General features: G+C 44.1%; 1 protein-coding gene, 1 non-coding gene and 1 pseudogene across 5 annotated transcripts; all 3 read right to left on the bottom strand.

Annotated features, from left to right (window-relative positions):
• Positions 1 to 6,370: 6,370 nt before the first annotated feature.
• On the bottom strand, positions 6,371 to 11,394 carry LOC109755479 (B3 domain-containing protein Os11g0197600-like; annotated as a pseudogene).
• A 1,229-nt stretch (positions 11,395 to 12,623) lies between these two features.
• On the bottom strand, positions 12,624 to 22,859 carry LOC109755480 (B3 domain-containing protein Os11g0197600-like). 4 transcript variants are annotated; one of them, XM_073498202.1, is made up of 9 exons: positions 22,699 to 22,859; positions 22,278 to 22,348; positions 15,560 to 16,114; positions 14,333 to 15,050; positions 14,066 to 14,170; positions 13,791 to 13,943; positions 13,428 to 13,565; positions 13,142 to 13,305; positions 12,624 to 13,056 (listed from the first exon to the last, which is right to left on the bottom strand). In XM_073498202.1, exons 3-9 carry the CDS (start codon positions 16,079 to 16,081, stop codon positions 12,760 to 12,762), a joined length of 2,097 nt encoding a protein of 698 aa, XP_073354303.1. In that variant the 5' UTR covers positions 16,082 to 16,114; positions 22,278 to 22,348; positions 22,699 to 22,859; the 3' UTR covers positions 12,624 to 12,759. The 4 variants fall into 4 exon arrangements, with proteins under 4 accessions (XP_073354303.1, XP_073354304.1, XP_040246814.3 ...); XM_073498203.1 differs by lacking the exon at positions 22,699 to 22,859 and having other exon boundaries at positions 22,278 to 22,359; XM_040390880.3 differs by lacking the exons at positions 22,278 to 22,348; positions 22,699 to 22,859 and adding an exon at positions 17,239 to 17,378.
• A 2,898-nt stretch (positions 22,860 to 25,757) lies between these two features.
• TRNAK-UUU (transfer RNA lysine (anticodon UUU)) lies at positions 25,758 to 25,829 on the bottom strand. The gene has a single exon. It is a non-coding gene; the product is annotated as a tRNA-Lys (tRNA).
• Between the last annotated feature and the right edge of the window lie 92 nt (positions 25,830 to 25,921).

Raw genomic sequence — 25,921 nt, 5'->3', positions numbered from 1 at the left:
AAATAGCAATCGGTCTCACCGAGATGGCTTGACCAACTCTCTGTTGCCTTATTGCTTCACTTCGGTCTCACCGAGTTGATGCAATCGGTGCCACCGAGATGCGGTTTGCCCTAAACCCTAGCACATCGGTCCCACTGAGTTGTTCTAGTCGGTCCCACCAAGATTCCTAACATTCACATTTTTGAACTAATCAGCGCCACCGAGTTTAACCATTCGGTCCCTCCGAGATGAGTCAAATGTGTGTAATGGTTGGATATATACCCATCCACCCCCTTCTTCATTTGTGAGAGAGCCATAAGAACGTTCCTACACTTCCACCATACATTTTCTGAGAGAGAACAACCTACTCATGTGTTGAGATCAAGATATTCCAATCGTACCACAAGAATCTTGATTTCTAGCCTTCCCCAAGTTGCTTTCCACTCAAATCATCTTTCCACCATAGCTAAATCAGAGAGAGAGAGAGTTCAGTGTTGGGGAGACTATCATTTGAAGCACAAGAGCAAGGAGTTCATCATCAACACACCACCTATTACCTTTTGGAGAGTGGTGTCTCCTAGATTGGTTAGGTGTCGCTTGGGAGCCTCGTCAAGATGTGGAGTTGAACCAAGAAGTTTGTAAGGGCAAGGAGATCGCCTACTACATGAAGATCTAGCCGAGTGAGGCAAGTCCTTCGTGGGCGATGGCCATGGTGGGATAGACAAGGTTGCTTCTTCATGGACCCTTCGTGGGTGGAGCCCTCCATGGACTCGCGCAGCCGTTACCCTTCGTGGGTTGAAGTCTCCATCAACGTGGACGTACGATAGCACCACCTATCAGAACCACGCCAAAAATCCCCGTGTCTCCATTGCGTTTGCAAACTCCAATCCCATCCCTTTACTTTCTTGCAAGTTGCATGCTTTACTCTTTCCGCTGCATATACTCTTGTCATGCTTGCTTGAAATGTATTGGGAGTGCCTTAACTTGTCTTAAACTCAACCTTAGCTTGAAGAATTTAAAAACTGCAACTTTTGCTTGTTAAGGGTCTAATCACCCTCCCTCTCTAGACCCATCTTCTAGATCCTCTCACACGGCCTCTCTACTTGGTTGCAAGCGTGCAACCTTCACGATCCGGCAGCGCTTCACCGTCCAGAGCTAATCATCACCGGAGACTTAGAGGGAGGAGATTAGAACCACATTGGCCTTTTAATTATGAGGACAATAGGATTAGAATAGATCTAATTAGTCAACTAGGACCAAGTAGAACTAGAACTAGAAGAACGAGAGGAGGTTCTAAAACGTGTATATACAATTGTGGCCAATACCTCAAGTATATATAGGTTGGAGGGGAAGAGGATGGTTGCCACCAAGGAGGAAAAGCCTCCTTAGGGCGCCGGTCCCCTTCCTTAGGGAAGGGAGGCACTTTCCTACTTGGGCCTTTTTGGCCCAAGTTTCCTTCCACCTCTTGGCCTTTTTAGGCCCGTTGATATTTAAATTAAATATAAAATGTCCTAAATATTTAAAGACCATTATATATATATATATATATATATATATATATATATATATATATATATATATATATATATATATATATATATATATATATATAAACATCTCCAGAAACTTTCTCCACCTATATATAATTTATCGGTAATACCCAGTATTACCCGATACTCACCGAAACCCTTCATGTGACCCCGAAACGCTTCCAGATCCTCTCGGAACTATTCCGAATATTGATGAAATAATTCCACAAATATATCTGCATGACTCTCATCCTACTAACACTCAACAGATCGTGATTGCCTTAAGCTTGTGACCCCGTAGGTTCGGTAACTCACATACATGGACAAAATCGTTTGTCCAATGACCGATAGCGGGACCGTGGACGTCCATATTGGTCCCTGTGAGTACACGAATGATATTCAAGTGAACCCAAGATGCATCGGTATCCTCCCGAGTCATCACCATGCTCACTATACCAAAATCCTTGTTACCAGTTTTGTTCTACTTTCTCGTTATTTTGTTCCAGCATCCCGTTACGAAGTCACTAGTGTCTGGCTAGACGATGATCGATGCCATCACACCGAGAGGGCCCTAATAATACCTCTCCATCGTCGGAGGATCAAATCCCACTCTCGAGCTACCCGGTCACTTGTCAAACTTTCTCATGAACATGTAAGTTGTTGTTATGATCACCGTGTTACAGGTGACGTTTGAGCAACCCCAAAGCCCACTGTATGGTAAGAAGACCGTGATACTCTCATGGTCTAACGAGCAAAATCACACGTTAATACTTCGTGTTATTACAATTGATTATAGGCGATATTATGTCAATTCATAACAAACAAGTTTGGGTCGATTCAATATGATCGTTCTTCCAACGTCATAATCTCAGTGTTGTTTTAGGACTATCGTTACACTTAACGATATCCTAAGATTTGCAAAACGTGATCACTAATAACACTTGAGCTAGTCTTAGAGGCGAGACTAGGAACCTTTACTTTATCCGTTTATCATTTCACATGTCCATATGAGTTTTCCACTGAATCACATATTCCAGGATCATAGCAGTTATAGCATGAAATATAAACACTTAATTATGAATGTGAAAATATAATAATACAATATTATTGCCTCTAGGGCATATTTCCAACAAGATCAGCATCGCCAAACGCTAATGCCTCTATGAGCCCGTTCCATCCCTTACTAACGTCCATCTGTAAAAATATATAGAATTAAATTGTATGCAAACCTAAAGTAGAGAAATCATTGTGAAGATTATTGTATGCTTATATAAAATATTTATATACTAGCATGTGAGAAAACTTTATTAGTATGAAAAAAGATCCAATTCATATCCATACCACTTTTTTTATCAATTAATATTGTAAACATTAGCATCTATCTACATCAAATTAAACCTATCTATCTAGCTATGAAGCAAATCTTAAGTACAAATCCTTGTAAACATTATTGAATGCCTATATAAAGTATTCATACTAACATAATACAAAACTTAATTATTAGGAGGGAAAAGCATAAATAGAAGATTGCTCATCTCGGCCGGCCTGTGCGTGGTGGTTTCCCTAGGTTGCTGATGTCGGGTTTTGGTGGTGGATCAGGCGCTTGCATGCGACAACTAGATCTGTCAAGGAGAGGGGAGGGGAGTAGCGCGTGCGGTTGGGGGATGAATTTTTAGGCGAGGGAGGGCGCTGCGCGAGGTAGGTGAACGACGACCCACGTGTTATGCCTCCATTAATGGATGCAGCTGAATCCACATGATCACCTGAATCCGAACAACCACCCGTCGCCGGAACCACGTGTGAACAGGGGCGAACCCACGTTATGGTGAGTGGGGGCCAGGCACCCACTGAAAATTTGAAAGTTTAGTAATATTTGCTTGTGTTTTCTGTAAAATATGCTTAAATTCTTTGAATTTCTGTAGAATATGCCCCCACTCAATTAGTTTGCCCCCACTCCAAACACTTTCTAGGTCCGCCACTGCGTGTGAACAACCATCGACCACTTGCACTCAAAGGCTAAGGGGCCGCAATTACGTCGTGCGTGTGCTGTTGAAGGCACACGACATTCGAGGGTGTCGCACGACTTACGTAAGCCACCATCACAATGTGGCACAATTGTACGCCGTGTGTTCCGTGATGACCTCAGCGTAGTGCTATGTACACCGAGCCCTTTGTATAGGCCCCGTGTCTTTTTGGTGTGTCACAGCGTACGTGGATGTATGCCGAGCCGAATGGTTTTGCTATGAGTCACATACTAGACACACAACTTATAGCCTTATACGTCGTGTGGCTAATAGAAAATGCTCGGCGTATGCGTGAGCACAAGGCAAAAAATGATTTTCATGTAGCGGGATAATGTGACCTCGTCTCATGCATCATGAATCAAACACGGACGTGTAATACGGATCGATGAACTAAAGGGTTGATATGCATACCTCATAGAGTTTGTGGTTGCCAATGCTAATGCTTCTCCTTAGCCATAGTTCCTATTGAAAGATGAATTTGGAGCAACCTACAATTTCTTTCCCGCACACCATTTTTGATCGTTGGTATATTCACCATAGAGCCATCTAGAAGAATGCATTTTGAAAAGTGTTTGTGTCTTTCTGAGTTCTACAGCTGGCATGAAATAAGTAGGGGAATTCGTTATACATATTAGTGGAGTAATCCATGGCACTTAGGAAAGAAATAATGATATATAGTCCTGACGTAGAAGTTGAGTGTGATTCACTTCGAAAGAGAAGTAAGAGTGACTAGGAAATCAGTGTTGACACTATATGAAAAAAATTCAACGGTTTTCTCCACTAGTAATGCAGATAATGTAACTTGGAGAAACTGTGGTTTTGTTGTCCGTCGTTTCTTCACTTCTTTCGTTTCAAAAAATAGGCCAAACCCTTGTTTTGTAGTAGAAGGGACCAAACGGGTTCTGACGGCCCACAACTCGACGGTTTTTTAAACCCTACAAGTTGATAGAGAACTAAGAAAATAATAATCCATTCCAAACAAAACGGTTAAGAGAAGCAAACGTGGCATCCCGTGATTTAGCTAGTGATGCAAGAAGAAATGTACCTTAATTGGACCGAACTGCCTAACTATCTTGTACCAATTTTGATCGATGATGCAACATGCTTACTAGATAATAAAGTCTACATATATTGAAGTTGCCACGACAAGAAAACTAACAAATGCCAATATTCAATAAAACAGTCACAAACATGATTCACGAAGTAATATGATCTGATAATAATTCAACAAAATAATCAACAACACGCGCCTCCATCATCAACAATATTACTGCAACAAAAACAATATATTGAAATTGCCACGACAAGAAAACTAACAGAAGCCAATATCCAATAAAACAGTCACAAACACGATTCCCCAAGTAATATGATCTGATAATAATTCAACAAAATGGTCACCAACACGCGCCTCCAGCATCAACGATATTACTAGAACAAAAACAAAGGGCTATGCACAACCCTGTGGACGATGTTTTGGGGCGAGGACGGAGGGGTGATTGATGACCCACAAGTATAGGGGATCAATTGTAGTCCTTTCGATAAGTAAGAGTGTCAAACCCGACGAGGAGCAGAAGAAAATGACACGCGGTTTTCAGCGAGGTATTCTCTGCAAGCATTGAAATTTTCGATAATATATAGTTTGGTAGCAAGGTAATTCGTAACGAGTAACAAGTAACAAGTGTAACAAAGGTGCAGCAGGGTGGCCCAATCCTTTTTATAGCAAAGGACAAGCCTAGACGAACTCTTATATAAAGCAAAGCGCTCCGAGGACACATGGGAATTATCATTAAGTTAGTTTTCATCATGCTCATATGATTCATGTTCGCTACTTTGATAATTTGGTATGTGGGTGGACCGGTGCTTGTTTGCTGTCCTTACTTCAACAAGCCTCCCACTTATGATTAACCCCTCTCGCAAGCATCCGCAAATACGAAAGAAGAATTAAGATAAATCTAACCATAACATTAAACATGTGGATCCAAATCAGCCCCTTACGAAGCAACACATAAACTAGGGTTTAAGCTTCTGTCACTCTAGCAACCCATCATCTACTTGCTACTTCTCAATGCCTTCCCCTAGGCCCAAATCATGGTGAAGTGTCATGTAGTCGACGTTCACATAACACCACTAGAGGAAAGACGACATACATCTCATCAAAATATCAAACGAATACCAAATTCACATGATTACTTATAACAAGACTTCTCCCTTGTCCTCGGGAACAAAAGTAACTAACCACAAAGCATGTTCATGTTCATGATCAGAGGGGTATTGAATATCATTAAGGATTTGAACATACGATCTTCCACCAAATAAACCAACTAGCGTCAACTACAAGGAGTAATCAACCTACTAGCAACCCACATGTACCAATCTGAGGTTTTGAGACAAAGATTGAATACAAGAGATGAACTAGGGTTTAAGATGAGATGGTTCTGGTGAAGATTGGTGATGACGATGGCTTCAATTTTCCCCTCCCGAAGGGAAGTTTCTCCGATGGAATCGCTCTGCCGGAGACCTAGATTGCTTCTGCCCAGATTCCACCTCGAGACGGCGGCGCTTCATTCCAAAAGTATTATCTCTATTTTTTCTAGCTCAAAACCCTTCATATAGCAGAAGATGGGCACCGGAGGCTGGCCAGGGGGCCCACAAGCTCAGCCCCCCCAGGCTTATGGCCACTTGGTGGGTCCCCTCCTGGTATTTCTTCACCCAATATTTTTTTAATATATTCCAAAATAATTCTTTGTAAAGTTTCAGGACATTTGGAGTTGTGCAAAATAGGGATCTTAGATTTGCTCCTTTCCGATCCAGAATTCCAGCTGTCGATATTCTCCCTCTTCATGAAAATCTTGCATAATAAGAGAGAAGAGGCATGAGAATTGCATCATAAAGTGTAATAATAGTCCATAATGCAATAAATATCAACATAAAAACATGATGCAAAATGGACGTATCAGTGATCTCCAGCACGGCCCTATAGACGTGCAGCTTGATGTTGTAGTCATGGTCCAGGAGCTCGAACACGCACATGTCCCACTTATCCATGTTGTTCTCCATGGCGAACGCACCCCAGCCGACGTTGAATGCCGCGTGGGGACACTCGCTGCCGGTGTACTCGTACAACACCTTCCACGGCTTCGCTATGGGTCCCATAGTGTCATCTTGCTGCTATCCTTTGGGAGGAAATTTTTCACGAACATGTCTAGGATGATCTGCGGTGTCCCAAGTCGACCAGTAAGCGAGCAATGTAGTTTTAGAATATGTGTATGCAGAGAAGAATTTGATTAGTTACCATGAAGTACGAGGCATAGACATCGGTTTGCTTCATTTCCTTGATCACGAAGGGCCTCTTGGATTGGAACCTCCGTGCCCTGTTCATGGCATCTTCCTTGTCCCTTTGGGTTACTCGACGTCTCTACGACTTTAATTCCGGCCTTCTCTGAACCTTGACGACAACTAAGTATAAAACAAGATGCAAATTATGAAGATAGTTCTGTTCAAATTTTGTTATATTCACTAATCAGTGGTATAGTGTGATAGAAGCACACCCTTACAGGAGGGAAGAAAGAATATTTACCTGTGCCATGTTGGGTCTCACCATTGCTCCTGTTGAACATCGGGAATTGACTCTATGATGCATGCTTGTTACCAAAAGATTTGTGCAACGTGGTTAAGTCCATGCACATGGATTCTGGTGCAAATATACCTGTAGGAACTACATATATGCGCGCAAGTTAGCTCGATGACAAGAGCATATATATGAATCATTTTACAATGTAAAATACATTACTATCTAGCTAGCAGAGTCAAAACTGACACGACATTTAAGCCATCTCAAACAAATATATATGTAAAACATCACTACTTATTTTGAAATCGATTCTCGATTGGAGGCTCCGTCTTACTTACCTGCCAAACTATTACTTGATTATGCTCCTTTAGAAGCTGAAGCAGTAGACTTTTCCCCCTCAGCCTTAGACTTCTTGGGTGGACGAGGCTCTAGTTCTTCTTCCATTCGATGTGCAAGCAGGTACATGTTAGCTTGATAACAAGAGCATATAAATTCCGATGAAAATGAGCATATACATTCCGATTGAAGAAGAGCATATAAATCATTTTACAGCATCAAGCCATCAAAATAGTTAGTTTGAAATCAATGGATCGAAGGGTTAATCTTAATTAATTACCTTTCAAAGCGACACTTGGTGGTCCTCCCTTTGAAGCCGAGTCTTGATAACCCACAAGTATAGGGGATCGCGACAGTCTTCAAGGGTAGTATTTTATCCAAATTTATTGATTCGACAGAAGGAGAGCCAAAGAATATTTATGAGCCTTAGCAGTTGTGTTGTCAATTCCACCACACCTGGAAATTTTACTTCTGTGGAAAAGTGTTTAGTAGCACAGTAACAATAGTGATAGGAACAATAACAGTAACACTAGTAGTTTGTAGTGATTGTAATAGTAGCAGCAACGAAAGTAACTTAGCAAAAACCAATATGAGAAAAGCGTAGGCATTGGATCAACGATGGATAATTTTGTTGGATTGTATTCATCATATAACAATCACAACCTAGAGCAATACACAATAGCTCCAATTCATCAATGTAATGTAGGCATGTATTCAGTATATAGTCATATGTGCTTATAATAAGAACTTGCATGATATCTTTTGTCCTACCCTCCTGTGGCAGCAGGGTCCATAAGGAAATCTAAGGGATATTAAGGCCCCCTTTTAATAGAGAACCGAAACAAAGCATTAACACATAGTGAATACATGAACTCCTCATACTATAGTAATCACCAGAAAGAATCCCAATTTTTTAACCTTGGGGTATGCGAATCATAACACATAATATGTGCATACAACTTCCAAGATAGGACCAAGAAATCAAATATATTCATGAAACATAGAGGGTTCAGATCTGAAATCATGGCACTCGGGCCCTAGTGACAAGCATTAAGCATAGCAAAGTCATAGCAACATCAATCTCAGAACATAGTGGATACTAGGGATCAAGCCCTAACAAATTGACTCGATTACGTGACAAATCTCATCCAACTCCATCACCTTCCAGCAAGCCTATGAAGGAATTACTCACTCCTGGTGGTGAGTATCATAGAATTATCAATCGAGAAGGGTTGATGATGATGACAACGACGATTTCCACCCTCCGAAGCCCCAAACGGACTCCAGATCAGCCCTCCCGATGAAGAACAGGAGGTGGCGGCGGATTCATGTCGTAAAACATGATGATTCCTTCTCTCTGATTTTCTCCGCAAGACGATACTTATGGAGTTGGAATTAGGATTGCCGGATGCCCCAGGGGCCCACAAGCTCACCAGGCGCACCCTGGGGGGTGGGCGCGCCCCCTGAGCTTGTGGCTCCTGGGTGGTGCCCTCCAGTATATTCTGGAAATATTCTCCATAAATTTTAGCTCAATCCGAGAAATTATATTTCTGCACAAAAATAATACCATGACAATTCTGTTGAAAACAGCGTGAGTCCGGGTTAGTTCCATTCAAATCATGCAAATTAGAGTCCAAAACAAGAGCAAAAGTGTTTGGAAAAGTAGATACATTTGGGACGTATCATTCTCCAGATGGAGACTTTGCCCCATCAGCCTTGGACTTCTTGGGTGGACAATGCTCCGATTATGCTTACAGTTCAATGTGCACACAGACACATGTTAGCTCGTTACCAAGTGCAAAGAAATCATTTTACAACATCAAGCCATATCATATCAGTACATATGTAAAAAGTACTACCACTTTGAAATAGATCGATCGATGGGAGGATTCTTCTTAATTACCTGCTAAACTGTCGCTTGATGCTTCTCTCTCAGAAGCCAAATCACAAGGTGGAGCTTCAGGCCTTTTCCTCTCCGCAAACTTGGGCTTGTTTGACCGGTCCAATTCTACTATGATATCATCAGCCTTCCTGGACCTAGCCCTCTTCCTGACCACAAAACCATCGTCTTACCCAGTGACAGGGGCACGGTTGATCTTGGACCGATCCTCCTCATGTTGCTGCGATGGTTCCACTGTGTCGTTGTAGGACATGCGCCATTCACTTTCTTCCTTTTTATCTGGACTTTCTGAGAATGTGTTTTCCACTTCCTCTTGCGAAACAGTGTCATCTGCATCGATGCTCATGTCGTCGCCCCCTTCATATTCTTCAGAGGTTGGTTCTTCTTCGTCATCATCATCATTTTGTGGGGCACCATCTGCATTGGTGCACGTGTGCCCTTTCTCATCCTCAATGGCCATGGCAGCGTCCATGCGTTGCGGATGGTCGTGCAACGCATACGGGTCCTCGCAGAACGATGGCAAGAACACTTTCACTGAGAACTATGACTGCCCATCATAATAGAATACCAGCAGGCAGTCGTATACGGCGCGATGGTCTGAGAGAAACTCCTTCCATCCACGAACAAAGCTTAGCTTCCCGGACATTTTATCCAGCTCTACTTGCCATTTGTTCCCGCTTGGACCTCTCAGGGAAACCACTCTGGTATACTCTTCCAAGTATTTGCGGAAGTCCAGTGGAATTGGCTGCAACATATGTTATCATTTAATTAATGTCTAAGAATATATGTATATACACACACACACACATGTCGAGCTCAACAGATTAGTGATGGGCTCGGCACCCGTCAAAGGTGATCAATCCTAGCCCTTTATTAGTGACATGATCGATATTAGTCTTGGAGATTGATTTCAAGAGTTGGGTGATAGCTAGTGGTGTAAATAATCAATCTGAACTAATGCCAGGATTGGGTGCAAATCCCCTATCCAAACATGCATTATATTTTGGGGAAAATATTACATGTGTGTCTTTTCTTTACAATCTACAAAACAGTAAATACGAATAATATCAACTTTCATGGAGCAGATTATATTAGGATATAACATACTCATATATGTGTGGATATGTTATCTCTCTTTTACTCATTTTTAAAGTCAGGAAACACAGTATAGTCCATCTTTGAAACATATCAATAACTACTCGAACAAAAATTGTGATGAAAAAGACTATGTACAATCTTAACTTTGTCAAATTAGTAAGCACCATTCCTAAAGTGGACCTCAATGGAAAAGAGAATCTTGACAACAATCATGCAAATATGGTAGATAAAAATGGACCACCAAACATGAGTTAGTCACTTTAATTTTTTTATGAATCAAGAAAACCAACCACTTGTTCCATGGATAAATCGTCCTTTAGAATTGAGGGCAGAAAATATTGTCATTCTGGTCCTTCTCATCTCTTTCCTCCCCTTTATCACTCTCCTTCCTTCCCTTCTGCTCATCTATCTCCTTTTGTTGCTCCTCAATATATTTCTTATTTTCTCGCCGCTCCTTCTCTTCTTTCTCATTCTCATTCGCCTCCTCTCTTTCTTTATGTGCCTTCACCTTCTTCTCATTTTCCTCCCTTTCCCTCCGACCCCCTCCTCCTAAATTATTTATTCTCATTAGCTCTCATTTTCTTCTCTTTCTCGTCCTTGTACTTAGCCATCTTCTTAGAGGTCTTATGACTCTCCTCTTTTTTCTTATCACCTTCTTTTTTATTTTGCTTCTTTTTCTCTTTCATATTCATATTTTCATCTTCCGCTTCTTTTACCTTCACATTCTGCTTATTATCTACCTTTCCCAAAGTGCTATATTGTTTTTTATGACCTACCATGATTGGACCTTACATATGTAATGAACTTCTCTCCTTGCAATACAATATATAGGAGATATATGCATATATTAGTATAATACTTCTGCAAAGGTAACAATGGTATAAACTACTACTCAAGTTTTACTCAACAGCTGAATCTACATATGACACACTTTCCAAGTTTGTTTGCAATGGTCATTCCTAACTACATTACTTATTTTAAAGGACACTCCTACAGACTCCGTCGTTATAAAACTAACAACCAACATAAATATAATTTCCATAGGAGCTCCTGATATAAGAAAAAGAGTAAATGGCACTAGTGCGGTCATCAAATTTGTCTCGTAGTGCACTTTAGTCACACACTGGGCTGACTAGCTGGCTAGTTCTTTTCCTAAAGAGGTCACACGCTGCGCACGTGACGTATTTTAGGTGTGATAATGGTCACACCTTTTTCACATGAGGGAGTGGGGCTGCCCATTTTTTGTAGAAAGGAATATATAAATAGAGAGTGGCTACATGCATATTTTGTGTTGTAGGCTAGCTAGCTACTTGCATTGCTTATCTGTATACATCCATCTAGCTAGGAAAACGGTTTTGACACCCTGTCTGATGTATCCACTAGCAGACCTCCATGTGCTCCCCTTTTTTATCCTTTACAGCATTTGCCAAAAAATACATTATTTTTTCTTGAAGAGATTTACAAATTCGATCATTCCGTTGTGCAAATTCAGTAAACCATGAAACATGCACATACGGCTTTCATATATTAATGGATGATTCAAATTTGCACCTTGTCTTGAGATAAGAAATGTATGGCCTAAGAACTAGCTAGCAACCTATGGACTATCATTGCAGAAAAGGTAGCATTACAATAATTGCCAATATTTTAATAAAACTGAATACAACATTAGGAATATAATAAGCGTCTAAGAGGCCCACAAAATCAGAAGAAGCATAAGTCAATCTTCTCAACTTGCTGAAACCTCTAGTTACATCCCACAAGTTGATCTATGCTGAACTAAAAAGTTCACGAAGAACTAGGAACATGGATACACCATTTCTTGTGGTGGGAAGCAGTAAAAAAGCAAGATGCACCATGGATTAAGTATAGAATCCTAAGCCGATTGAGAACCATAATGGTGGGAATGGGCTAAAGATTCAATTGCGCTAACATAGATCTGATAAACAGAACGTAGGCTTACCAAGCGTAGTGAAACAATTGAGATCTGGATGGATCTTCAAAGTTCAGACGACCTCGCCAAGGGGGCTTCGATTTAAACAAGAAATCCATCCGATTCAAATGGTTGGTTGTGGCGGCAGCGGCTCGAGCGATTTTGCAGGATTTTCGGGTTATATATAAAGGGAATTCGGCAACGGGAAACCTTAGGTTATGAAGGGGATTGGGACATGGAGAAGAAAGGAAAGTATACATGCTTACCTTTTCCTTAATCCGGTAATCAGCCGCAACAACAAACACATAATTCTTAATGTTATGTTTTAACAACGACATGATGGAAAGGTTCATCAACAACACTAGATCAAAATGCCTATGAACAGATTATCACTCGTTTGTGCGAGGTTTTGGGGCAAGGATGCAAGGGGTGATCATCAGCACGACCTTCTGGACGTGCAACTTGATGTTGTATTCCTGGTCCAGGAGCTCGAACACGCACACGTCCCACTTCTCCAAGTTGTTCTCCATGGCGAGCGCTCCCCACCCGGCGCTGAACGCCGCGCGGGGACACTCACCGCCGGTGTACTCGTACCACACCTTCCACGGCTTCGCCTGCGGGTCCCACAGCGTCATCTTCCTACTCTCTTTGGGGAGGAATGTTTTCACGAACTTGTCCGGGATGATCTGCCGAGGTCAAACACGATCAGTCAGTGAGCAATGCAGTTTTTGAATATGTGTATCGAGAGAAGAAATTGAATTGATCAATTACCATGAAGTACGAGGCATAGACATCGTTGTGCTTCATTGCCTTGACAGTGAAGGGCCTCTCGGATTTGAACCTCTGCGCCCTCTCCATGGCATATTCCTTCTCCCTTTGAGTTACTGGACGCCTCTGCGACGTTAATCCCGACCTTCTCATAACCTTGATGAGAACTAGTATAAAAAGATGCAGACTATCAGGCTAGTTCAATTCAATTTTGTTCTAATTAGTACTAGCAGTGTAATAAAAGGGCGCGCTTACAAGAAGGAAGGAAGAAAGAAAGAAAGAGATTTACCTCTGCCAGGTTGGTTTTCACCATTGCTCTTGTTGAACATCGGGAATTGATTCTGCTTACTAAGCCTTTTACCAAAAGAGTTGTGCCACATGGTTAAGTCCGTGCACACGGATTCTGGTGCGAATACACCTGTATGAACTATATGTGGGTAAGGTTCATTAGCTCGATGACAAGAGCATATAGATAGGAACCAGTTTACAGTATAAGACCAGTGCTATGTTGCTAGCAGAGAATATAAATAGCTCGATGACACAACATCTAAGCCATCTCAACCAATGTGTGTGTGTGTGCGTGTGCGTGTGCGTGTGCGTGCGTGTGTGTGTATGTGAACAAGTACTACTCATTTTGAAATTGATTCCTTACCTGCCAAATTGTCACTTGATATTGTTTCTTCTGAAGCTTTTTTGAGGGGAAGTCTTTTAGATGCTGAAGTAGAAGGCCTGGTATAAACAACTAAAGGACCAACAGAGCTTTTACCCTCGGCCTTGGACTCCTTGGATGGACGACTGTCCAACTCTGCTTACAATGGATGTGCACACAGGTTAGCTAGATAAGCCTATGAATCATGTGACAGCATTTAGCCATCACGATATATAGTTAATTTGAAATCAATCCATCTAATGGTTATCCTGAATTACCTGCAAAATTGTCACTTGATGTTGCCGCCTTAGAAGGTGAATCACTAGATGGAGACCTTATCACCTCAGCTTTGGACTCCTTGGGTGGACGATGCTCCGATTCTTCTACAGTTTGATATGCACATAGACAAAGGTTAGCTCAATAACAAGAGTATAAGAATCATTTTACAAAATGAAGCCATCTCATCCCAATATACACGTAAAAAGTACTACACGTACTAATTATTTTGAAATCAATCGATCGATCAGAGGGTTTTTCTTAATTACCTGCCAAACTGTCGCTTGATGCTGCTCCCTCAGAAGCTAGATCACCAGATGGACCTTCAGAGTTCTTCCTCTCCACAGGCTTGGACTTCTTGGATCGGTCCACTTCTGCCATGATATCATCAACCTTCCTAAACCTAGCCCTCTTCCCAAGCACAAAACCATCGTCGGTCTTGCGTAGATCCCCCTGCTGTTGTTGCGCTGGTTCCAATGCATCGTCGCTGCACATGCGACATTCACTGTCTTCCTTATTCTCCGGAGTTTCTGATAATGCGTCTTCAACTTCCTCTACCTCTTCATCTTCTGAAGCATCTTCTTCTAAAGCTTCATTTTGTGGTGTACCATCTGCACTGGTGCCAGTGTGAACGTCTTCTCCTTGAAGGACAGTACCATCTACATTGGTGCTCATGAGACCTTTCTCTTCCTCTCCAGCCACGTCGACGTCCTTGCGCTGCGGCTGCGCGAGAAATGCATAGGGAGCCTCGCAGGACGATGGCAAGAAAACAGTCACTGAGAACTGTGACTGCCCGTCGTAACGGAATACCAACAGGTATCCATACCCGATGCGATTGTCAGAGAGGAACTCCTTCCATCCACGCGCAAAGCGTAGCTCCCCGGAGATTTTAGCCAGCTCTACGGGCCATTTATTCCCGCTTGGACCTCTCAGGGAAACCATTCTTGTACAATCTTCCAAGTATTTGTGGAACCCTACTGGAATGGTCTGCAACATATGTCATCGTACAAATTAATTAGTAATGGCTGAACACGTAGAGCACAACCCAAACATGCATATATGGCATTTAACCTTGCCTTCCTATAGTGCAACCCCAGCTATCAGTCACTACTCAATTGGCATTATATTTTGTGGAAATATTACATATGTCTCTTTTATTTACAATCTACATTTTTTGTAAATACAAAAAATATCAACTTTAATGAAGTAGTTTATATTTTGGATATGTTATCTCTTTTATCCTTCTCAAAGGCAGAAAACATTGTATACTCCATGTTTCAAACATATCAATCACAAATTGAACAAAGAATCTATTGGGTGAAATAGATTATATATGTACAATTTTAACTATCAAATTAGAGAGCACCATTCCTAAAAGTGAATCGTAATGGAAAAGATAACCTTCACAACAATCATGCAAAAATATGGTAGGTAAAAATGGAACAACTAAAATGAGTTAGTCCCTTTCTTTGTTTATATGAATCAAGAAAACCTACCACGTGTTCCTTAAATGAATAGGATATGAGCGCCCTAAAGAAGTGAGGGCAATTTTTTTTGTCATTCTGGTCCTTCTCATCCCTTTCCTTCGAATCCTCTTCCTCTTTATCATTTTCCTTCCTTCCCTTCTGCTTATTTATCTCCTTTTGTTCCTCTACTTTCTCTTTCTCAATTTCTTGCTGCCCTTGTTCTTCTTTCTCATTCTCATTCTCCTCCTTCCTTTCCCTATGTGACTTCACCTTCTTCTCATTTTCCTTTCTTTTCCTCCGATCCTCCCTCTCCTTCTCCTCATCATCCTTTTTATCAACAACTCTCGTTTTCTTCTCTTTCTCCTCCCTGTTCTTATCCATCTTCCTCTTCGAGGAATTTTGCTTCTCCTCTGCTTTCTTACCACCTTCAGCTTTATTTTGCTTCCTTTTCTCTTTTGTATTAAGATTTTCATCTTCCTCTTCTTTTACCTTAACATTTTGCTTATTATCTACCATGCCCATAGTGTTATACTGTTTTTTATGATGTACCATGGTTGCACCTTCACTTATGGCAGGTACTTCTCTCTGCAATACAATAGGAGATATATGATACATTAGCGTAATACTTTTGCAATGGTAATAATAGCATATAATACCACACAAGTTCCACTCGAGATATGAATCTACATATGGAACGCTTTCCAAGTTTGGATTTTTGTTCCGACTATTCAATGATTATCCAAACTGCATTAGTTATTTTCAAGAACACTCCTATAGAGTCCTTTTATTACAGATCTAACAGCCAACATAAATATTATTTCCATATAAGCTCTTCAGGGAATAAAATAGAACACTATTTATCCCATATTTATATACAAATATTGGTCACACAAGTACACATCATACATGAATGCTACGAATATATATAGAGTGGCCGCATGCATAATATTTTGGCAAGGCACACATGCACATTTCTATATATTCATCTACCAGGCAATCCGGTTTTGATACCTTATCCAATCTATCCACTAATAGACCTTCATGTGCTCCCCATGCTTATCCTTCTAGAGAATTTGCCAAACAAACATTATTTTGTCTTGATGAGATTTAAAAATTCGATGATTCCATTATCAAAATTTAGTAAACCAAGAAACATGCACATATTGTGTATATTAGCATCCTTGTCTTAAGACAAGAAAGGTATGGCATAACTAGCAACCCAGTGGTTATCACAAGAGAAAAGGTAGCATTATACTAATATGCAATATTTTAATAAATTAAATTTAATATTATGAATATAAAAATTTATTTTTCCTAGTGGCCTAGTGGAGTTCTTTCTTCCATATATATAGGGCATTAGATCATTCTTCAAACATGGCCAAATTTCCAATGCGAGGATGACAACACCAACAACATTATTGTGTGTTTCACAAGAATTTATACCCCCCCCCCCACACACACACACACACAAAGTGAGAAGACGGGGATACATCAATCTTATCAAGAAAACCTCTAGTTATATCCCACATGGATCTATGCACAACTAAAACATTTAGAAACTATGAACATGGATACATCCGTCCTTGTGTTGGGAAGAACAAAAGCATGATGCATACTGGATTTATAGAATATTAGGGCGAGACATAATCATACCAATGGGACAAAGATCTAACTGCGCTAGCATAGATCGGATATACCGTAGGGCTTACCAAGCGTCGTGAATCAATTTAAATCTTGATAGATCTGAATATCAGACCACTCCAAGGGGCATTCGACTCAACGGAGAAGACGAGAGAATAGATTTAGATGAAGGCCCGCATGGTTGGTTGCGGCGGCGGCGGCTCGATGGACTTTGCAAGGCTTGGGGGTTATAAAGGGGTCAGAAAGGGGAAACCCTAGGTTTTGAAAGGGGTGGAACTTGGGAGAAGAAAGGAAAGTCCATTTTTATTTTTTCAGGCCCATCATCATCAGATGACAATATCAAATCTCGATAGGCCCAATTCCAGGCCCACCAGTTTTTCTTTCACATGTCAATGGTAACACTTCTACTGAGGGTCTATTTTAGGCCCGTTGGTTGAGGGTGTTCCGTAGAGGATCAATCTATAGTTTTTTTTTTCAAAATCATAAGGCCAAATAAGTTGATTTACATTCATCTAGTACGTATTTTCAATTTTGAAAATTGGTTGCTAAACTTACTTGTATTTTAAAAAGCAAACTTAATTTTATGACATTTACTAAATATGTTTGGATATGGCACCGTGTTCTCCAGTAGAAACTACAGAACATCGATCGAACAAATAGACATTTTGTTGTATTTCCCCATCGGATTTTTTTATTCATGCGTAAACAAGGAGATCCATGAGAGTTTTTCTTCATATAATCAATATTGTGATAGGAAAATGTTTGTGGCCGGCGCGCCGGCTGAAAACTCAGTCGGTCACATGCGGGCCGGGGATCGAGGAGTGTAGGCCGCATGCCATCTGCTGTCACGCGGCCCCCGCATCGCTTTTATCCAGCCTTATCCTCCCTCTCGACTGTGTGGTCCACTCATTTCCCTCCCTCCTCTCGCCAGTAGCCCTCCCTCTCCGCCATCGATCCACCAACACGCAACAGCTCACCGGCCATGGCGCCGCACCACCCCCACGTTTCCCTATGTGCTGCAAAGGTCACCGTTGCCGGCAGGCAAGGTCTTCGACGCCCGGACTACAGGATGGCCTCTGGGACGATGAGCTACATCAACGGCACACGACGGACATAGGAACGGCATGCCGCCTACCGTGCACCAACACATAGCATGTCGTCTTCCTCAGTCGCGGACGCCGTGCACTCCGACGGGGGTCGTGCTAGATGGCGAACAATATATGGGAGGAGGGTTGCGACTGCAGCGGGGGCGTGCTGCAACCGGCAACTGAGGAGCTGGAACCGGCGGCGAGCATGCTGCAACCGGTGGCGAAAAAAGCTACGAGGGGTGTGACGTGCGACGACGCGGCTAAAATGCTGGAACCAGCGAACCGAGGTGCTACAACCGGTGTCGACAAGAGATGCGACATGCGTGCGACGGTCGACGACGCGGCAAGATTTGTGCTAGAACCAGCCAATTTTTGCGCTACAACGGTTATTGCGGCTAGCTGGAATCGTGCACGTGGGATGCTGCAATGGTCATCGCGGTGACCAGGGCTTGCTGGATTTTTGCTACAACGGTCACCACAGCCAGCTGGAACCACGCGGGATGCTGCAACGGTCACCACGGTGACCACGGCTCGCTAGATTTTTGTTACAATAGTCACCACGGCTAGCTGGAACCGTGCACGCGGGGTGCTGCCAACAGTGACCACGGCGAGTACGATATGCTGGAGAGCAGCAATGGCAACGCGGCGACACTGAAGAGCTGCAATGGCGATGACGGGGGCGCCTTAGTGGCAACAATGGCGACGGTGGCGAGCTGGTGGTTGCTGGAACCAGCAATCAACGGTGCTACTTCGTGCACGGCATTCTGCTGCAACCGGCCATGACATCTCACCGGCAGCCGCGACATCTTTCTGGCGGCCACGAGCTTTTTTGGCGCGACGAGATTTTTGCTGGAACCGGCATCCTCGTTTGCTACAACCGGGCACAAAATTTGCTGCCACCGGCCACGACAGCCCCAGGTGACATCTTCGCCGGAGCTCAACGACCAATGGGACCCGTCGACGGGGACACGCCGGAGGTGAGCAAGGTGGACCTTTTTTCCTCACACGAGATGTGTCAAGGACGACCACGGTGTTGGTTGACTTTTTCTATTGTTTCTCTGCGGGTGAGAGGTGAACGAAGACGAAGATTAGGCTCTAATCAAATGGTCGTTAGCAGCATATCGGACGGCTACGGGCCGACCGGCCCAAATTTGGGCTGGTGCGCTGGCGCAGAGTATTGCCCGCACCGTACAATACACTTTTCTATGAAAGTGTTTTGTTTTATAGTGTTGCCGAAAGGTTACATTGGTAATGATATTACCTCTTTCAAATAGGGCTGGACCAGCAGATTCTTTCTATCATGTTCGTCTGCGCTGGAGGCGGAGATGGCAGCGTGTAAGAAGGGGGGTTAGTCTCGCTAAGGATTGGTCTGACAATCCGCTAATTATTGAGACTGATAGTCTCCAAGCTGTGCATTTTCTCCACGAGGATGGACTTAATCGGTCACCGGTGGCAACACTTGTAGAGGAGACGAAGAGGAGTCTTAATGAAGGATGTGAACATCAAATCATGCATGTCAAACGTGGAAGGCAATGGAGCTGTGCACTACATGACACAATATGGCCGCACCTCTCGCCATACTGCCGTATGGTTGGACTCTGGTCCTGATGACTTATGTAATCTCTGTCAAAACGAGTATAACTCCATGATTTAATCAATATAATCTCGTTTGACTCGAAAAAAAAGGGGCTGGATCAAAAGCTTGTAGCTTGCGAGCTTGATGAGCGCTCGATAGTTTAGCTCGTTAAACTCGTTAGTAATAACACAACACATATTTTCATTTTACGTGACAAAATTTTCATAGCACCTCAGCCCATTTATTCAATCTAATCTATATAGAAGGCAACAAACTAGTGAAGTTTTTTTTTGTACTCACCATCTTCCTTCTTAAAAACCACATCTACACACTCATCATGTAGATAGTAACACATCAAAATATGTTAGCGAGCGCTCGCGGGTGCTCACGAGCTTCAAATGAACCGTGCCGAGTAGGGTTTTCTGCTCGTTAATCTTAACAAGCTTAACAAGCCGACCCTTAACAAGCACAAGCTTAACGAGTCGAGCAGCTCGTTAATCCACCCCTATATGATGACAAATGGGTTTACTTAGGCCATAGGTTTTCACGCGCTTTTCTTGGTGGTGGTGTGAAATATATAATATTGCCTCACAAGAGAGATAACATGTAAAGATGAACATAATAGGTGTTGATCTTTTCTTCGCGGAAGAAAATAGTTGCTGAATTGCCTAGCTGATGATTTTCATGCCGTGCTGTCTTGTGATGTCTTTTTCCTTGTCAGGCACATTGTCATGTGTGTTGTACCATTTTACTTGTGTTGTCTTGGCCATTGTATCGTGGAACCACTCGTTTTTTAATAACTGAGCTCTGCATTACCTGGAAAGCCAAGCATTGGTTCGTTATTGTACTTGGGGTAGAGTTGTTGCTGACATTTATCTGCTGGGGTGAAGACACCAACCAAACTGGGATTCGCAGCAGATCAAGAATCATTCACTTCTGAAGGAACAACGAGAGAGAGAGAGAGAGTTTGGATTTGCCTAGAACACCAACCATAATTGGCACAGTTGTCACTATCATTGGTCTGAAGTTGGAGCCACCAAATTGCACTTCGCAAAGTGGATTAAGAATTCCAAAAATTAAGTGGATTGAGAATTAGTACAAAAGATGTATAGAAGACGGATTCCTTCCTCGTCGTGTAAATGTTCAACGAGGAGAGATCAGCTGGTTTCCAAGATGACAAAATGATGCATCGGTAAATGCAAAACTTAATAATATTTTTCTGCAATTTCATCAACTCAAAACTCTTGCTGCATTTCCTTAGTTTTTCCTGCGGTGCATTAAAGACTCTCCAGTGTTCAATCGCAAAGAAACGAAGACTCCTAGTGTTATTTCAAGAAAACAAAGACAGGATACTCATGCATTTTGCTCACTCTTAGGTTTAGAAACCCTACGAATCAAAGGAGCCCCTCGACCCTCTTGTGCTTCATTCGCTCTGGTTGTGGACCTGAATTTTCAAAGGTTTCCAGTTATGGCCGTTCGTTTGTGAAAAATAACGGCCGGAGTTGGTTTCTCAGGAGGACGCGTCCGCATTTAGCGGTGACGCCCGTCTGGTCGCGTCGGTCAGCGCCGCCCTCCCATCCGGTCACATCGCGTGGCTCAACGCCGACTATTGTGGCTTTGTGCCAGCAAGAATGTGGCGTGGGAAACGACGTATCCGTCGAAGAGAAAGCACATGAGAGGATTTTGGGCGAGTCCGGGGTGTCAGATGCGTGCGTGGCAGCGGTCCGGACGCCCGCAAAGCCACCCGGTTTGCTTTGTCACCAGTCCGCGAACGGATGTGGGACAATGTTGGATTGGATGGCAAACACGCCCAGATCGCGCGGTCCGAACGGATGAGGAGGGTTTGAGGGTCAGTGTTAGAGATACCTTTAGTTATCATCAGATAATAAATATTGTACTCTTCCTTTATGGTTTCCAATCAGGTTTCTTATGAAAGGATTTTTATGAGGCAATAATAGTTATACCATATCGTTTTCTCATTATATTTTCTCCACCGAGTTTTAAAAGGAGTTTTCAATGGTATATCATGTTACTGTATTACTTGTTACATTTTTTCAGGGGTTTTTTGGGGGAGATTCTCAACATTATAAACAAATGATTCTTAGGATAGATGACGAGAGATAAGGTACTCAGACGCCCCCCCCCCCCCCCCCCCTCCCGCATCGCTCACGCGAGCGACCGGAGGGGAAACCCTAGCCGCCGGACCTCGGGTCCCCTCAGGGGCGGAGCCAGGATGAAAAATGAGAGGGGGCAGAGATATATATGTATTTTTTTCCAGAAACATCTGTCGAACTAATGGCTAAATAATTAAAAAAAAACAACCACACAAGCATGCATATAGTGTGTTAGAAGCAAAATCACACACTTCCTTACAAGATAATGTCATCACACACGTAATTAATTAATTATGATAAGTTCATTGCAAAAGCAAAAGTAAACTAACCAGCTAAGGCACAATAACTTGACTATGCCGTTCCTTTTTGGTGGTACGTCCCTGATTTTCTAGCCTTCAAGCTGCAGGAAGATGAAACATGTTTGAATATAGAGAGCATATAAACATTGACAGATAAACATCTCTCCGTTAGCTTTCCTGTCAACACCAAATAGTTAACGTTAAATAAATTGAGACCGTGAAGGCAGGATATTACTATAGATTTCATTTTACTCCCATGTGCTCAAACTTATTCATATGGAATTATTAGGGGAACCAAGATTCAATCGACCTACTTACCAATTTGTATATTATAATTTATACACATGGATATTTGATACAGTTCACCACCTTTTTGACATGCATGGAAATCAGAATAAAATAATGATGGGGAAATTAGAAAGAAAAAAAGAGAGCTAAACGTAGGGCTTACCTTGATTGAGTAATTGATTAGTACGGCTTCTTCCTTGGGGATGGCAGGCCGGCCGGCCGGCCGGCGTGCGCAGTGCAGATCGAGGGTGATCGCTAGAGGGGCGAGGTGTATGTGCAGCGTAGAGCCGCAGGCGGCGGCGCGGCAAGGCGTCACGCGAGCACAGGCGACGATCACATCTGGAACTCCCGAAGACCTACTCCAGTACGTCTCTAGCAAATCGAGAATCACCTGATCGTTCTGGATGGGCCCCTGGGCCTATGACCTATCTAATTCTCATATCCGAGCTTTAAACATACAGCATGAATGTCTCAAAAAATAACATACAGCATGAAAAAAAAAAGGAAAGCGGGGGCAAATACCTTGGGCTGAGTGGGGCAGCGCTGTATATTCTGGGTCTGGAGGATGGGGCGTCGACCCGTTGGAGCTGCCCAGCCCACCCGAGTTCGAGTCCCGGCTCGGACGCGTGGTGCTCATAGAGTTTCTCTTATAGAAAAATGCCAATGAGGGTTAGCCCTTGGGTTGGTCTCATTTTTTTCTATATTCTGGGTCTGGTACACGTAAGCTGAAAAACACGAGTGCACCCCCCAACCTTGCACGTGGATTCGCCCCTGGGTCCCCTCCTTTCCTCCTCCTCGCCGCCGCCTGGCTGCGCTGATGGGCGAAGCCCAACGGCGTGCGCCGAGGTGGGGCTTTTTTCTCCTCGTGCTTAGGGGCGGCCGGCACGGACGACGGCCTCGAGTGGTGGCGTCGCGCTAGCGAGGGGCGTGGCGGCGCACGGTGGGCGCAGGCGGCGGGGTCGCGGGCGCTCGGCGGTGGCGTGGTGGGCTTCGTGGTGCGGGCGTGCTCGCGTCCGTGGAGGTGGTGCCGGCCTGGTCTGGGCTCCTCCAGATCTGGGCGCTCCGGCGGCCGTGGACGGTGTGTGGTGCCTCGCCGGCGGGTCTCGTTGGGGATGGGCCGGTGGTGGCATGCTGGAGGCCCAGGTGGTGGCGCGCGGGCTGGCCACGACCAGTTCCAGCAGGATCTGACGCCGGCGGTTTGTCGTGCGGCTTGGCTCATGGCGTGCTCTTACCTTTGCTGCTGGGAAGCGGCGCCATGGTGGCGGAGCGAGCGTGCCGACCGGAACTTCGGATTTTTTCCGGTCGGTGGCGCGGGTTGGGGCATCAGCCTGGCGTGGTTGTTGCTCCGGTCGTGGGCGGCGGCGGCGAGATGCTCGGTCCTCTGCTTGGGGGCTTCCTTTCGCGGCGCCGGCATCATTACAGCTCGGCTGCGGCGGCGGCTGGATTTCCGGTGCCGGCTCGTTTGTAGGCGGTCGATTCGACCTTCGATACCTGACCTCGGCGCCCGACGCTATCTTCGTCGATGGATTGGCCCTCCCCCAGTTGCGGTCCATCACTCGTCTCGCACCCCGGCTCCAGGACTGAGCTTGCATCGCGCCCGGCAGTAGGACTAACCTTGTCTCGCGCCCGGCAGCAGGACCATGCTCGTCTCACGCCCAGCTGCAGGGCCGAGCTCGTCTTGCACCCGGTGCCGCAGGACAGGTCGGTGGAGGCCAGTTTTGGCCGGCCTATTGGGTCTCGACACTGGGGCCGCCCAAGGGTGCGCAAGTCGGGTCCTTTCCGCTAGTATCTTTGGTTGGGGTAGCAGCGGGTCTCAGGGTGAGATGGTGTCAAAGGTCTTGGATGCCGGACTGGCGCCCCTGGTGGTGGTTCCGCAGTGTTCATACGCAGAGCTCGTGGCTTGGTGCTGCCCAGTTGCCACGGCTGTGTGGGCGGCGTGGTAGCCGGGGTGTGGTGTTCGGTGGCGGTTAGTGGTGGCCGGGGTGAAAACCTCCTCCATCTTCGGACAGACCGATGGCGGCGAAGCTTGTTCCCTTTTTGAAGACGTCGTCGCGGCTCTCATTGTCCGTCGTGTTGCTCCAGGGAAAACTTGATCTTCGGATCGGGCGGCGGCGGCGCTCCGGTGTCGTCCCTTTTCTGAAGACGCCGCCTTGGAGTCCATGGTTCGTCATATGCGACTTCACTTCTTATGTTTTAGGAGCGTGCGTTTGTACTAGATATTGTTAATCGTTTCTTTATACTATAAAATGGGGCGAAAGCGGTACAATATTGATACTTTTATAAGGTGTGTGATCCAAGGAATGTTTATAATAAATAGTCCAAATCAATGAGAATCAATCACTTATTAGTTTTTACTAATCACGGTATGCAAACACTCTTGGGTATTTTTTTGAATGTTGATCGTTGCTTTATACTATAAAATGGGGCGAAAGCAGTACAATATTGATACTTCTATAAGATGTGTGCTTCAAGGAATGTTTATAATAAATAGTCCAAATATATGAGAATCAATCACTTATTAGTTTTTACTAATGACGGTATGTAGACTACTCTTGGGTATTTTCTTGGGGAAATGATTGAAATCAACCGACCGATAAACTCGTTGCGTCCACCGCGTCCATCACCGTTTCATCTTTTTTTAATTGTGAAACTGGAGCATGCCACGTGTCTAACGAACCGTCCACACAAATCTTATCCTCCTGGAAGCCATCGTCTTCCTCTTTCTTTACTACCGGCGCTGCAAGCAGGCTGCACCACATGTACTGCTGGTGCTGCCGCCATGGCCGACGGGAGATGTTGATCCTGCAATTGGAGATGCGCTGGTGGCCTCCTTTTGCGGGCGGGCACTGGTGTTGCCAGACCGGCCAGTGCTCACCTGTGTCGCCGCCGGCTACAAACAACGGGACCGCAACATCATCATTGTTGCAGAAACATCACCGTTGTTGCGGGAATATGACGGTACGGCACTGCGACGCTTCTGCAACATAATCTCAGTTGTAAAAAAAATCATGCAACAAGACCTTAGTTGCAAAAAAATCTGCAACAAGGCCTATGTTGCAAAAGTGGAGCAAACCGCTCGGTCGCTCAATGCGCCAAATCTGATGGGTTGGGAGCCGGCGGATCTTTTAGAAAGATCCGTCGGCCGACGCGTAGCAGGCCCCATTTTCTTGTGTGTTATCTGGGGTGTGCCTCAGCCTTTCTGCGGCAGAAAAAAAAAAAGAACGCCGACCGTGGGGATCGAACCCACGGCCACGTGGTTAAAAGCCACGCGCTCTACCACTGAGCTAGGTCGGCTTTTCTTCCAAATAATCTCGATTTGTTTTGTAATTTCCGCTTCCTAACAATCCTGCGCTGCCGCATCTAGTCTTTAGACTGTCCGTTCAAGA

This window comes from Aegilops tauschii, chromosome 5 (assembly GCF_002575655.3).
Source record: "Aegilops tauschii subsp. strangulata cultivar AL8/78 chromosome 5, Aet v6.0, whole genome shotgun sequence".
NCBI lineage: Eukaryota > Viridiplantae > Streptophyta > Magnoliopsida > Poales > Poaceae > Aegilops > Aegilops tauschii.
Note: the sequence above shows the minus strand (reverse complement) of the source record. Positions and strands in the feature narration are given on the sequence as shown.